Source organism: Hemiscyllium ocellatum, chromosome 8, assembly GCF_020745735.1.
Source record: "Hemiscyllium ocellatum isolate sHemOce1 chromosome 8, sHemOce1.pat.X.cur, whole genome shotgun sequence".
Taxonomy (NCBI): domain Eukaryota; kingdom Metazoa; phylum Chordata; class Chondrichthyes; order Orectolobiformes; family Hemiscylliidae; genus Hemiscyllium; species Hemiscyllium ocellatum.
In genome coordinates, this window is record NC_083408.1 from 72,678,912 (window position 1) to 72,694,867 (window position 15,956).

Consider the following 15,956-nt stretch of genomic DNA (forward strand, 5'->3'; position numbering starts at 1 on the left):
GCTTTTGTTTCTTGACTCAACAGCATCTGCTTACTAATTGTAACAATACTGCTTTTGTCTGGCTGTGGTTGATTAACAGATAATTGCATTCATCTGATTTTAATAAATTTGAATACATTTTTCATTGCTTGATATCCAAAACAAAATGTTTGATCATTCTCATGATCTGCTGCGATAATTACAATGAAATGGCACTGAAGAGAATTTACCTTACATGGCTTCCTTCATTTAGTTGCATTCACTTCGTGAAATTAAAGTGTACTGTTATTGTTCATTTTGTTGCATTAAGTTAGCAAATATTGAATCCTAATGCAAAGCATAGGTTTACATCAACACTAGACCTGTAACGGTATGCAGATACTAAAAATTACATATTGAATTAAAAGGCTTGTGTATTGAATGTCACTTTCTACATGTGCCAGGTAGCACAATAAACAAAGCTGTGGCATAAATATTTGAAAAATAGTTCTTTTTTGCTGAAATAACAGATGTGTTAAATGAATTAGACTAGTCTTTAACACTGACCATGCCCAAGATCAACCAAAATGTCATAAATTGACTGCTATGTCGTATAGTATTACATTTCATATCATATTGGCTTGTTGGTCACCCTAATACCTTCTGCCCCAGCTAAATATTAAGCTTAAAAGCTTCTATAGAGGACTGTGAAAAAGATTAACGTTTGAGATAAAAAGTATTAAACCTAGCTGTAACACCAAACTACTGTTTGAAAAAAAAACTCTTCAAACAATTTCCAGCAATTTCTTGTTTATTAATGTTTTGAGCCATCACTTCTCTGAAGATCCAAAGTTTTTTAATTTCATTTCTGAAGCTCAGTTCCCCTGTTTATCCTGCCGTCTTACACTTACCAGTCCCCAAAGTGCTTCCCTCCCTGGTTCAGACTGAGACTACTGTTGTCTCCAGGTCAGGCTGGGTGGGAGATCAGACAACTTAATAGTTATATTACTTTGATGTGGAAACATGTGACATTCACTGGCAGAATTTACACCACCGAACATAATTTATAACTTAAATTCTATTCTGCATAAGACAATTAAAAATTTCAAGTTTTAGACAATCCGTTTATATAAATCACTGTATCCTAAAACATGGCCACGTATTGATTTGTGCAGTTCTTGTATAACTTAAATATGATTACAACTTAATTGTTGGTGACATTTTTAAACCATTTGTCATTTTCTTTTACAGGTAGTAACACCATTTTTGCATCTGTCCTGCTGCCACCATCCAGTAGGTTAAGAATATTTATTCTTGCTACTTTCACCTTCATTTCTTGCTGATGCAGTTTCAAATTCTGAGTATTTGTTGCTCTGTTAGCTAATCTGTTAGAAGGTAAACACACAATAAACCCATTTCTTTTATGTTCTTATGGGGTTCTTTGCCACTAAGATTAAAACCGTACTTAGATCGTTGTTTTTTTAGATTAGATTACTTACAGTGTGGAAACAGGCCCTTCGGCCCAACAAGTCCACACCGACCCTCTGAAAAGCAACCCACCCAGACCCACTCCCCTCCTTCTACCCCTTCACCTAACAACACGGACAATTTAGCATGGCCAATTCACCTAACCTGCACATCTTTGTGGGAGGAAACCAGAGCACCCGGAGGAAACCCACGCAGACATGGAGAACATGCAGACTCCACACAGATAGTTGCCTGAGGCGGGAATTGAACTGGGGTCCCTGTTGCTGTGAGGCAGCAATGCTAACCACTGTGCCACCGTGCCGCCTGTGCTTATCAAATAAAACTTCTCCTCAGTCTCCCCTTATCCCTGCTTCTTGCTTGAGTTTCTCTTTCCTGTTCCGTTTTTTTAAGATAATTCATCTATCAAATTTGCTCCCCATTCTCATAAGTTGTTCACCATCTAATTGTTTTCTATGCTAGCTATGTTACATATGATTCTTCCACTTTCTGGTTCCCCTTTAAAAACTATCAGCAGCCACCTGCTCAAAAGCCTTTTCCTTGATTCTGTAAAAGTCATACCATTGTGTGTTAATTCTGTTTCTGTCTCCACAAATGCAGCCAGATCTGCTGAGTTTCTCTGTGGTTGTTGTAGATTTCCAGCATCTGCAATATTTTGCTTTCATCCTTGGTCTTTCTGTTATTGAAAGCTATTATGCCTCTTTCCAGATTACCTTTTTTCGTGTCCTTAATTGTATTCTTCCCTTCCAAAACTATGCCTGTTTTTCCACCCCCACAGCTCATTGTTTGAATCTTTATTTAGATTCTATCCCTGCCACACCACCAAAAATAACCTAAATAACATCATAAATGACATTGTCATTGACTGGCTACATTGATTAATATCTCTGCAGGTTTTGACACTGACTCAATTTCTTCCAATGTCAGATTAATGGGATTGCCCTCATTTGGTTTTACACTTGTGTATCAAATTGTAATCAGTGCATTTCTAGCAATGGATTGTCTTCCTGCCATTGTGTCATTACTTTTGAATCGCAATAGATCTACCTTTGGGCTTTGGAGAAAGTGAGGAAAGTTTAGGCTTTGTCATCTTCCTGTTCAGATGTTACCATTTGGCAACATGATTGGGAAATATGGGGATCAATCTGCAATCTGTATTGATATTGATTCTCGACTGTCTCTGTTCACCTCTTCTAATGATGCCCTTAGTATCTGGTAACTAGTTGCAACTGGGCCAAACTTTTCTTGAATGAAATATTGTAAAGTTCAAAACTATTAACTTTAGCAAACCCCAGGCTCCATACCCTCATGATTCCACATGTCTTTCCTGGTTCTTTGCTCAAGATGAACCAGACAATTTGCACCCTTTTTGAGTTAAAGTTTAATGTTCGTTTTATTCCATATGCTCCCCAACACCAAAACTGTAATATCACCACTTGCTTTGTGCCTTTGGACATGTTCCACTCATGCCTTTATCACGTTGGCATTTTTGTTCTATGAAACTGTTTCATTGCTGTTCAGTTTATTTCTGTAAGATTCAGTTCATTTAAAACTCTACTTCTAATATCCTATTCCTCACCTCATTCCACTTACCTTCTATGTCAGCTATTGATGACCAACATGGACGTAAGGTCCCTCCATGTTGCAAATTTAAAATTCCTTGTCATTATTCCTTAATATATTCTTGTGTTTAAAACTCTCAAAGGCCTTTCCCCTACCTCTAACCTTCTGTAATCCAAGAAACATTCTCACTGTTTCTCTGACACTGGCCTTTAGTGTATAATCACAGAGTCATAGAGATGTACAGCATGGAAATAGACCTTTGGGTCCAACCTGGCCATGCCGACCAGATATCCCAACCCAATCTAGTCCCACCTGCCAGCACCCGGTCCATATCCCTCCAAACCCTTTCTATTCATATACCCATCCAAATGCCTCTTAAATGTTGCAATTGTACCAGCCTCCACCACATCCTCTGGCAGCTCATTCCATACACATACCACCCTCTGCGTGAAAAAGTTGCCCCTTAGGTCTCTTTTATATCTTTCCCCTCTCATCCTAAACCTTTGCCCTCAGTTCTGGACTCCCCCACCCCAGGGAAAAGACTTTGTCTATTTATCCTATCTATGTCCCTCATAATTTTGTAAACCTCTATAAGGTCACCCCTCAGCCTCCGACACTCCAGGAAAAACACCCCCAGCCGTTCAGCCTCTCCCTGTTGGAGCTCAAATCCTCCAACCCTAGAAATATCCTTGTAAATCTTTTCTGAACCCTTTCAAGTTTCACAACATCTTTCTGATAGGAAGGAGACCAGAATTGCACGCGGTATTCCAACAGTGGCCTAACCAATGTCCTGTACAGTGGCAACATGACCTCCTAACTCCTGTACTCAATACTCTGACCAATAAAGGAAAGCATACCAAACGCCGCCTTCACTATCCTATCTACCTGTGACTCCACTTTCAAGGAGCTCTGAACCTGCACTCCAAGGTCTCTTTCTTCAGCAACACTCCCTAGGACCTTACCATTAAGTATGTAAGTCCTGCTAAGATTTGCTTTCCCAAAATGCAGCACCTCACATTTATTTGAATTAAACTCCATCTGCCACTTCTCAGCCCATCGGCCCATCTGGTCCAGATCCTGTTGTAATCTGACGTAACCCTCTTAGCTGTCCACGACACTTCCAATTTTGGTGTCATCTGCAAACCTACTAACTATACCTCTTATGCTCGCATCCAAATAATTTATGTAAATGACAAAAAGTCGAGGACCCAGCACCGATCCTTGTGGCACTCCACTGGTCACAGGCCTCCAGTCTGAAAAACAACCCTCCACCACCACCCTCTGTCTTCTACCTTTGAGCCAGTTCTGTATCCAAATGGCTAGTTCTCCCTGTATTCCATGAGACCTAACCTTGCTAATCAGTCTCCCATGGGGAACCTTGTCGAACGCCTTACTGAAGTCCATATAGTTCACATCTGCTCTGCCCTCATCAGTACATGATTTCCCACCACAAAGCCATGTTGACTATCCCTAAACAGTCCTTGCCTTTCCAAATACATGTACATCCTGTCCCTCAGGATTCCCTCCAACAACTTGCCCACCACTGAAGTCAGGCTCACCGGTCTATAGTTCCCTGGCTTGTCTTTACCGCCCTTCTTAAACAGTGGCACGACGTTAGCCAACCTCCAGTCTTCCGACACCTCACCTGTGACTATCGATGATACAAGTATCTCAGCAAGAGGCCCAGCAATCACTTCTTTAGCTTCCCACAGAGTTCTCAGGTACACTTGATCAGGTCCAGGGGATTTATCCACCTTTAACCTTGCACTTCTTTGCCTCACTATCTGAAGGTGATGTTATCAGTTGCTGAAGCCCCATGTTTTCTAATTCCTGACCAAACTCTTGTTACTTCTCCTCTTCTTCTTGGATAGCCTTGTTAAAATTCAGCTCCTTTACCCTGTCTTGCATTTCTCTTTCAGGTCAGTATGATTTTTTGGCACCGATTGTGAAATTACTTTCTTTTAGAGCATTTTCCAAGTTACAAAGGGCTATATAGATGCAAGTTATTGCTGGGGCTGTTGAGCCACTAAAATATAAACATGATATAAATGATTGGAGTTTAATCTCTGCTTTCACTCTGTTTCCAGAACCTCACTCAAGTTCAAGTTATCATACTTCAAGTGAAGACTTATCTACTCCTCCACCTCTTCCTCAACGAAATAAGCCTGCTTTAGATTCGTTAAATTCTAAGGTAAAGAAAGTAACTCGTGGAACAATGTGAAATCATACTGAAATAACACTTTCCTTCTTCATTGAACTTCCTTTACATTGTTTAGGAATACGTCTAACCTACTGACTGCTGAAGCTTGTGCCAACATTTGGAGAGTTGTTGCACAATCTACTCGATCAATAGTTTTACAGTCTGTTGTGATTCTGTGGATGTGACTATGTACCACGCAGCAAGCAGCATGATCATCACTGGCCATATCCTAGAACATCCTCTCCACCCCGCCCCCTCCGCTCCCCCCCCACCCCCCCCCCCCCCCCCCCCCCCCCCCCCCCCCCCCCCCCCCCCCCCCCCTTGTTCTACCAGCCATTCTCTTTGTTTTCCTAATTTTCTTTTTAAATTTCCCTTTGCACTTGTTATTCTTCATGAGAATTTGCTGTATTGAACTCTTGGTATCAGCCATAAACTTATTTTTTGTCTTGATTTCATCATCCTGACCTTTATGCCCCTTGAAAATTAGAGTTTTCAATCTTGGTCCCACCCTTTGCTATAATGGGAACTTATTGGCCGTTAATTCTTGCGAGGTCCTCCTTGGATACCACCAACCACCCACCCATTGTTTTAACTGCAAGTGTTTGTTCCCAATCTGCTCAGGCCACATTGTATCTTATCAGTGAAATTCAGTCTTTCCCAATTTGTAACTTTTATACCTGACCTACCCTTGTCCTATTTTGCAATTATCCTAAAGCTGAGTTATAGTCACCATCTCCAAAATGCTCCCCTACTGATATTCCTTTCAACTATTGGGCTAATTTCCCAGTATTAAGCCCAGAATTACTCCTGTCTTGTTGGGCTTTCTACATACTGGTTAAAATTATTCTAGATGCAATTTAAGAATTTTGTTCCCTCCCTATATTTCATAATAAGATTGTCCCCCAGATTCATTAATTCATTGGCAGTCCGGCGCAGGTGAGCATGTCTCTATTCCACTCAGGGTGAATTCTTAGGTGGCTGTACAGACCAATTTGGCTACTGTAGGCTTGGGGGTGTCTCGTGTCAATGCCCAGTCCATCAAAGCCAATCAAAGATGGTCAGTGCTTTGATGCTGGGGATGTTGGTCTGATCAAGAACATGTGTGTTAGTGTGTCTGTCTTCCCAGCAGATTCACAGGATCTTACACAAGCAGCTTTGGTGGTACTGTTCCAGCACCTTGAGTTGTCTGCTGCAGACATTCCGCATCTCAGAACCATATAGGAAGGCAGAAGCCACCACAGCTCTTTAAATCATGATCTTGGTGTTGGATATGATGTTGTTGTCCTCCAAGATCCCTTTCCTCAGGTGACTGAATCTGCGCCACCACAGTGGATGTGGTGCTGGATATCTTCTTAAATAGTTGCTCTGGCCAACATGATGGTCCCAAGGTGTTGGAAGTGATCAACATTCTCTAAGGTCTCCCCATGGACCTTGATCATTGAGGTTCACTCCACAGTGCTAAGCCAGGTTCATGGAGGACCGTTGTCTTGTGCATCTTCAGGGTGAGGCCCATGCTCTCACGTGCCTCCTAAAGGTGCTGACAATGCTCTAGGAATGCATATATGCAGGCATCATTCAACATTTGGACCAGTGTCAAGCAGGGATGCATCACTGCCCCAACACTATTCTTGATCTACTTTGTTGCAATGCTTGATCCCATTGTCGACCAGCTCCTCACTGGAGTGGAGCTAATTTACAGAACCTGTGGGAAATGATTAAGTGTCTGATGCCTTCAAGCCAAAACCAAAGTCACCCCAATCAGTATTCTGGATAATATTTGGGTGGCTAAAATCCCTTAATATTATTACTGCCTTAAAATTTCAGAGAAGTGTAGTGATATTACATACTTGATCCTCCATCTTTCCGTGACTGTTTGGAGATCTGTAGTAAAAATCCAGCAATGATTGCCCCTTTGTGATCTTGGCTCTTATGCATATGGACTAATTTGATGGTCTTTCCAAGAAATCACTGATTGCTTGATCAATATGATTGCCCCTCCCTTGCCGCCTCTATTCGACACACTCTTATCTGAATACCCAGTAACCAAGAATGCTGAGCTGCCAATCCTGTCTGCCTTTCAGTCAAATCTCATTCATAACTATAGCTATCGTATCATACTCACCTTCTGTGCCCTCAACTTGTCTGTCTTATTCCTCAGGCACTTTACATTAAAATGTACACCATATATTTGTTAAACTCCCATCCTTCTTATCCAGCTTAAGTTTTCTCTGCCTTCCAGATTAGCTTGTTTGTTTTTTAACAAATAATTCCATCTTAATGGCTCCTTATCTGTTGGGATCCCATTCCCCCTGTCAATCTAGTTTAAATCCACAGCAATGGTATTAGTAAACCTTCCTGTGAGGATGTTTGTCATTTTCCTGTTCAGATGTAACTCGTCCTACTTGTACAGTTCCCAATCCATCTGGAAACAGCCTCAATGCCTCAGAAATATAAAGTCAACTCCCTCCTGCACCATCTGTCTAGCCACCCGTTCATCTGCTCACTACTGCTTGACAACGGGAGTAATCCAGAGATTACTAGTTTCTTATCCAGTTTCTTATCTAACTCCTTAAAGTCTGTTTGCAAAGCATTGTTTATCTTTAACCCAGTGTCATTAAAATATATTCCATATGCTGCCAATGTGGATCATGGTCAGTGGCTGTTCACCCTTCCGCTTCAGAATGCCCTGCAGCTGTTCCATGACATCCTTAACCATGGCACCCATGAAGTAACATATTATCCTTGAGCCATGTCTTCAGCCACAACATTCTAATCAAGCAACCACAAAGTACAGCAACACAATTCCAAGTCAAGATGGTAGAGGCTTGGTAAACAACTTATAGTTAGCAGTATTCCCATGTACCTGCTGTTCTTATCCTAAGTGATTGAGGTTGCAGTTTTGGAAAATGGTGTCAAAGGACCCTTAGCAAGTTGTTGCAGTGCATCAGATATATACTGCTGCCGCTATTCCCGCATGCTGAAGGAAGTGAAAGCATTAAGATGGTAGTTGATGCAATTTAAGTGGATTGCTTTGTACTGAATTGCATTGAGCCTCTGAAGTGTTGGAGCTGCAGTCATACAGATACGTGGAGACAGTATGCCATCACAGTATTCCTGAAATGTACCTTGTCAATAGTGGATAGACTTTGGAAAGTCAGAAGATGAGTTACTTACTGGAGAATTCCCAGCCTCTGTCCTGCTCTTGCAGCCAGAGTATTTGTGTGAAATAGTTAAATCTTTGAAACTTAAGAATGCAGATGATGGACAATTCAGGGGAGGTAATACAATAGAATATAGAGATAAGCTGATTAGGTTCTCTCTTCAAGATGATCATTGCTTGACACTAGTTTTGTAACCATTACAAAACCAATAACTCACTAGTCTGACAAACCGGGTTGAATCATGCATTTGATCCTTGCATGAGAGCCCTACCTCATTAAGAGGACCATTTGAAAAGCAGTCACCATCGTCAATAAGAGTGGGCAAGGTAAGTAATCCAGAGATTACCAACTGTGAAGACCTAATTTCCAGTTTCCCTAAGTGGAAGTCGACATAAGTAAGAATAAGATTTTTATAGGAGTAAATGTAAAATAAAAGCACAAGTCTATTTTCTATTTAGTTAAAGTATGTTTGGGAGCTCAGGCCTGTGATTTTCACATCTGCACCATCTGGGAAACCCTCAACTGTCTTGGCAGTCTGGATAACAATGTGTGCAGGCGATGCCTCCAGCTGGAGCAATTCAAGATCAGTGTTTTGGAGCTTTAGAGAGAGGAAGAAGTGTGGAAGATAGTGGTAGCAGATTTGTTAGTGAGGGGAGTAGACATGCTAAGGCTCCTTTGATACCATCTTCCAATTCTACAACCCCAGTTTTGAGCTTTCACGGCAATTTCTGTTTTTGCTTCTGATTTACAGCATCTACAGCTCTTTCGGGTTTTTATTTGCTTCATTATTTTTAGGCTTACAATTACTTATGATTGTTCTGTTAATTCTCAATTTTATGCTTTTGTCATTTCAACTTAATTAATTGGAAGGAATTCTGACTAGAATTTCATCTCTTTATTTACAGACCGCTTCAAATATGTCAGATAGTCCTCCTGCTATTCCACCTCGGTTGCCTCGGGTTCCTGGATTACATGTTCACTCAGATGGGCTACTGCACAGTCCTCCTCCACCTCCTCCAAGGGATCCGTTGCCTGATACACCTCCACCCATACCACTAAGGCCTCCTGAGCACTTCATGAACGATCCTTTCAATATCCAGCCAGCACCAAAGAGCCACCTATATCGAGATCAAGACTGGTACAGAGAATCAGGCACAAATCTTATTTCCCCCAGGACTCCTCCTCCAACACCATCTCCCATGATTAAACGACGTTCAAACCACAATAACCCTATTTATTCCTCTGCTCCTCCAATACCTCCCAGACAGAACTCTAGTCCACTGCTGCCAAAACTTCCACCAAAGACTTACAAACGAGAATTATCGCATCCTCCTTTGCACGGAGGTGGACTGCCATTGCTGGAAAATGCAGAAATTCCACACTTACACTAAATTTGAAGCACTGTGGGAAATCGGGCATCTGTATTAAGACACTGGGGCAAGAAAATGTATTGCTGTCTTTAACTTCTTGTCATCTTGTTAATAACTGTGCACTGTGAAGATTGTGCACTTGAGAAACTGGTATTGGAGTACAACTGAACCTTTGTTTCTTTCAGACCACAGAATGGGACATTATTGTGATCTCCCCTCAGTAGCATTTTCTTTCCTCAGGCTTACAGTGCCAACATAATTACCTTGAAGTGTAACAAGTTTGCATTTGCACTGTACAAATGAATTAACTTATTTGAACCAAACATTGCACTGAGCCAACAAGATGAATCTTTGAGACATATTTGAGCTCTAGTGGCCTTGTCAAGTGATGGAATTTCACAGACATCAGGAAGGATATTATAATGCTGATCCTGAGTGACTTTTCATTTTGTTAGAATGAACTTTATAGATCTTTTACTGAAATTCAATATTTGATGCCGATCACCCAAGGACAAACTTTCTGAAATGTGGCGCTTTATACAACTTGTTTCTGTAATCAAGTTCTATTGGTTGACTGCTTCAAATTTTAGAGAAGAAATTGTAACACTAATCAGAGGTTTTGAAAAGAAAAAGCTGTCTAACCTGCATCAATATGTAAAATGATGTAGTCAGTTTGTAAACAAACAAGCAGTTATAACTCAAGATCAGGATTTCTTTCAATATTTCTTGTGAGCATGCATCTTTTCTCAGATGTGCCTTTTGATTTCATTTGTAAACAAGATTATCTGCAATTATCAAGTCACCTAAGAACTCAAAAATGAGAACAAAAATGATTGTGAATGTACAGTTTTGTTTTTACTGTATACATACAGATGACAGCTGTTTTGTATAGACTGAATGGAGTAATATAAACAATCTGCTATCTGTATACTCCATCAAAATCTTAACTGCTGTGGATCAAGAACAAACCAACCAAAATTCTTCTGATGCAAATCACAGTGCTAAACTGGTTCTGCTGTAGCATTTTATTAAATCTCCTGTAGACTTCTTTCAGTATTGTATTTGAACCAAAATACACTTCAAATTTTACTAAAAAATAAATTAAATATAGTAGCCATGACCTAAAATTGCCTACTTGCCATAACTGGTGGTGTATGAAAAGGTGAAGAATTTGTTGTTTACCAGTAGTGTTGTAGCTGCTTTCCTGAAGTGACTTATGATGGTCTTTTCATTTAATGTAATGTGGCCTTCCATTTGTACTTTGTATTTGTGACTTTAATAAGATTAATAAATTGTCCAGTCTTAATTTTTACTTAAGCATTTAAAATTGCCTGTGTCACTTTAAAAAAAATCTTTTGAATGTATCTGAATTACTAAACATTAATGTTTTTAAATATTTGCCTGACATTACTTTTTATGTATATTTGGGCAACGCAGTTGTTTCTGCTGAAGTATTGCTATTGGAGTTTTTACCATTTTGTAAATTGAGTTAGTTTGCAAAAGATTCAACTGGAAGCCTTAAACTCTGAATGTGTCTGCAGCCAACCTGGTTTATTGTTTGTGTTTATTTGGTTTTGGGCTTCAAATTAGACACACTGTTTAGATCTGACGGATTGTATTCAACCATCTCTAGATGTAAGATGCAAGCTAAAAATGAATGTTAAAATTAAGCATTATAAAAGATGATTTCTGACAGAAAATGGATAAAGATTATTTTCTGTGAAGATCAGAACCAAGATGAGAACTACTTAGCAAAGAAGGGAAATACATATCTAGAATACAGGGTTAAAAGATGACATGGCTACAAAAATAACTTTTCAATTATGTTTTAAACATTAAATAAACTGACATTCTGCTACAGATGCATGTTTTCATCTTTGCATAAGAGTCAAACCTCATTGAAGATTTTCATGTTGAGAGATGCAAATCGTAAATTTATTCTGAAAACGTTTCCTTAAAAGAATTGGTAGGCCTTGACAATTTGGATGACATACTCAGCCCTCAGCTGGAAGTATGACTGAAACAGTTAAGACCTGGCTATACATGTAAGAGAATAGAAAATGTGGCATTTTGCATTTGATTATTGAGGATATTGTGTTTGTAATAGGTCAGTTATATTCTTGTTACTGATGGGTAGCCTGTACAGAATGGATAGTACGGTATTTCTTGGGAAAGGTAACTAGATATCATTAATAATCTCCATAGTCTTACTAGTGCATCTTGTATGCCAGTGCATGATGGATGAAGTAAATCTAGATCATTGAATGTAGTAGTGATTTGATGATCTTTGATTTGTTCCATTTGCTATTTGAAACAGGTAAGATGTTTCTCAAGTTTACCCTGTGATTATGAACTTGTCTACACTGAGGAAACAGTGCACAACTTACACAGTACACTTAGAATTGTATGAGCATGGAAACAAACGACCAGATTATCCTAAATAAGTATACATTTGGTCTTGTGCAACCCTGCACTATAGAAAAATCGCACTTAAAGTGTTGGTGATCTAATGGCATTATAGCCAACACATGTTTTGAAAGTTCATGCTTTAGGAACAGTATTCCTAATTCATCAATCATGTTAGAGCAAATTCACATTGAGGAAATGTGTCTTATAGCAGAACAACCTGTAATCACCTTTCCGAGCATTTGGCCCACAGCCTATCCTATTCAAATACCCATCCAGATGCCTTTTAAATGTTGTAATTGTACCAGCTTCCACCACTGGCTCTGGCAGTTCATTCCATATACTCATCACCCTCTGCATGAAAAAATCATGAACACCAACTAGTAAATCAGTGGATAGTATTATAAATTCATTTGTATTATAAATCCTGATAACATGTTCTGGTCCGATCTTCAGACAACTTTGCATAAAAGGGTCCATTTTGTGATTATACGCATAATTTGGGAAGATATTTGCATTATTTAGTGGAATTTGCTTTAATAAAAAAAAGGGCATATTCTGTTCTTAGAATTGCCTTGGGGGTATTAATAGGAGAAAGTGAGGACTGCAGACGCTGGAGATCAGCTGAAAATGTGTTGATGGAAAAGCGCAGCAGGTCAGGCAGCATCCAAGGAGCAGGAGAATCAATGTTTCGGGCATGAGCCTTTCTTCAGGAATGAGGAAAGTGCCAAGCAGGCTAAGATAAAGGGTAGGGAGGAGGAACTTGGGGGAGGGGTGTTGGAAATGCGATAGGTGGAAGGAGGTAAAGGTGAGGGTGATAGACCGGAGTGGGGGTGGGGGCGGAGAGGTCAGGAAGAAGATTGCAGTTTAGGAAGGTGGTGATGAGTTCAAGGGTTGGGACGGAGACAGGGTGGGGGGAGGGGAAATGAGGAAACTGGAGAAATCTGAGTTCATCCCTTGTAGTTGGAGGGGTTCCTAGGTGGAAGATGAGGCGATCTTCCTCCACCCGTCATGTTACTATGGTCTGGCGATGGAGGAGCTCAAGGACCTGCATGTCCTTGGTGGAGTGGGAGGGGGAGTTGAAGTGTTGAAGTCGGTGTTGCAGAGGTGTTCTCTGAAATGTTCCGCAAGTAGGCGGCTTGTCTCCCCAATATAGAGGAGGCTGCAGCAGATGCAGTAAATGATGTGTTTGGAGGTGCAGGTGAATTTGTGGCGGATATGGAGGGATCCCTTGGGGCCATGGAGGAAAGTAAGGGGGGAGGTGTGGGCGCAAGTTTTGTATGTCTTGCGGTTGCAGGGGAAGGTGCCGGGAGTGGAGGTTGGGTTGGTGGGGGGTGTGGACCTGACGAGGGAGTCACAGAGGGAGTGGTCTTTTCGGATAGGGGAGGGGAGGGAAATATATCCCTGGTGGTGGGGTCCGTTTGGAGGTGGCGAAAATGACGACGGATGATACGATGTGATATGGAGGTTGGTGGGGTAGTAGGTGAGGACCAGTGGGGTTCTGACCTGGTGGCGATTGGAGGGGTGGGGCTCAAAGGCAGAGGAGCAGGAAGTGGAGGAGATGCAGTGGAGAGCATTGTCGACCACGTCTGGAGGGAAATTGCGGTCTTTGAAGAAGGAGGCCATCCGGGTTGTTCGGTATCTCCTGGGAGCAGATGCGGCGGAGATGAAGGAATTGGGAATATGGGATGGCGTTTTTACAGGGGGCAGGGTGGGAGGAGGTGTAGTCTAGGTAGCTGTGGGAGTCGGTTGGTTTATAGTAAATGTCCGTGTTGATTCGGTCGCCCGAGATAGAAATGGAGGGGTATAGGAAGGGGAGGGAGGAGTCTGAGACGATCCAAGTAAATTTGAGGTCGGGGTGGAAGGTGTTAGTAAAGTGGATGAACTGTTAAACCTCGTGGGAGCATGAGGCAGCGCCGATACAGTCATTAATGTAGTGGAGGAAAAGGTGGGGGTTGGTGCCAGTGTAGCTGCGGAAGATGGACTGTTCCACATATCCTATGAAGAGGCAGGCATAGCTGGGATCCATGGCTACTCCTTTGGTTTGAAGGAAGTGGGAGGATTGGAAAGAGAAGTTGTTCAGAGTGAGGACCAGTTCAGTCAAAGGAGGGTGTCAGTGGAAGGGTACTGGTTGGTACGGCAGGAAAGGAAGAAACGGAGGGCTTTAAGTCCTTCGTGATGGGGGATGGAGGTGTACACTGGATGTCCCTGGTGAAGATAAGGCGTTGGGGACTGGGGAAGTGAAAATCATGGAGGGCGTGGGTGGTGTCCCGAATGTAGGTGGGGAGTTCTTGGACTAAGGGGGACAGGACCGTGTCGGGGTATGCAGTGATGAGTTCGGTGGGGCAGGAGCAGGCTGAGACAATGGGTTGGCCGGGGCAGTCATGTTTGTGGATTTTGGGTAGGAGGTAGAAACGGGCAGTGCGGGGTTGTGGGATTATGAGGTTGGAGGCGGTTGATGGGAGATCCCCTGAGGAGATGAGGTTATGGATGGTCTGGGAGATGATGATTTAGTGGTGGGAGGTGGGGTCATGGTCAACGGGGCAGTCTGAGGAGGTGTCCGTGAGCTGGCGTTTAGCCTCAGTGGTGTAAAGATCGGTGTGCCAAACTACCACTGCGCTTCCCTTGTCTGCCGGTTTGATAGTGAGGTTGGGGTTGGAACAGAGGGAGTGGAGGGCAGCACATTCCGAGGGGGAGAGTCTGGAGTGGGTGAGAGGGGTGGAGAGGTTGAGGTGGTTAATGTCGCGGCGGCAGTTGGCTATGAAGAGATCGAGGGCAGGTAAGAGGCCAGCATGGGATGGGGGCTAGGATTTGGTGTGGGGCTGGAGCTGGGAGTGGGAGTGGGAGTGGGGCTGGGGTTAGGCGTGGGGGCTGGAATCGGGGTGGGGACGGAGATCGGGGCAGGGTGGGGTTCATTGTGGGGGTGGGGTTAGGCGTTGGGACGGAGATCGGCGGGTGGGGTTAGGTGTGGGGGCAGAGATTGCGTGGGGGCGGGATTAGGCTATGGGGCGGAGATCGGCGTGGGGGCGGGGATAGGCATGTGAACGGAGATCTCTGTCACCACGCTAACCCCGTCCCCGCCCTGAACTCTGTCACCACCCCGATTCCTGCCCCCATGCCTAACCCCGCCCCCACTCCCAGCTCCAGCCCCACACCAGGTCCTAGCTCCCAGCCCTGCTGTATTTTCACCATCCCTCCAGAACTACCTCTCTCTGAGGATGAAAGATCAGTCCTCGGCAGAGGCCTCACCTTCATTCCCCTACGCTCTTGGATTAATGAATTCAACACGCGGCGAGACATCGAACAATTCTTCCGCCGCCTTCGCCTCCGCGCCTACTTCTTCAACCAGGATTCTCGCCCACCCTCTGACGACCCCTTCTCCTGCCTCCAACACACCCCATCCACCTGGACTCCCTGATTTTCCTGCTCCTCTGATGCTACCTGACCTGTTGTGCTTTTCCAGCACCACACTCTGGACTCTGATCTCCAGCATCTGCAGTCCTCACTTTCACTGACCTGGAATCGCAACAAGGGTGGCCGTAGTGTGGATTTTGTTTAAGTCATAGAGATGTACAGCATGGAAACAGACTGTGGGATATAGGTAAATTAATGTTACTTCTGCAATTATAATTGATTATACAAAAATAAATAAACTCACATCAGTGTGTAATTGTTTCAGCCAAGAGCTGAGTCAATAAGAATGGAAACTATGTGGAGGAAATGCATATGCAAAATATATGCAAGAAAGAAACGGGACTGCAAAACAATGGTAGATATTACAGGCGACTAGATTAGATGCTGTGAAGAGAGGCA

The 15,956-nt window shown here is 42.6% G+C and overlaps 1 protein-coding gene across 2 annotated transcripts in view; it reads left to right on the forward strand.

Annotated features, from left to right (window-relative positions):
- Window positions 1-11,049, forward strand: part of sos2 (son of sevenless homolog 2 (Drosophila)) — a 96,808-nt gene extending 85,759 nt beyond the window's left edge. For both annotated transcript variants that reach the window (XM_060829189.1, XM_060829190.1), the window contains 3 exons: window positions 1,210-1,251; window positions 5,094-5,197; window positions 9,273-11,049. In XM_060829189.1, the coding sequence (XP_060685172.1) occupies window positions 1,210-1,251; window positions 5,094-5,197; window positions 9,273-9,758 (632 nt within the window). In that variant the 3' untranslated portion in view covers window positions 9,759-11,049. The remainder of the gene's footprint in view (window positions 1-1,209; window positions 1,252-5,093; window positions 5,198-9,272) is intronic.
- Window positions 11,050-15,956: the final 4,907 nt, after the last annotated feature.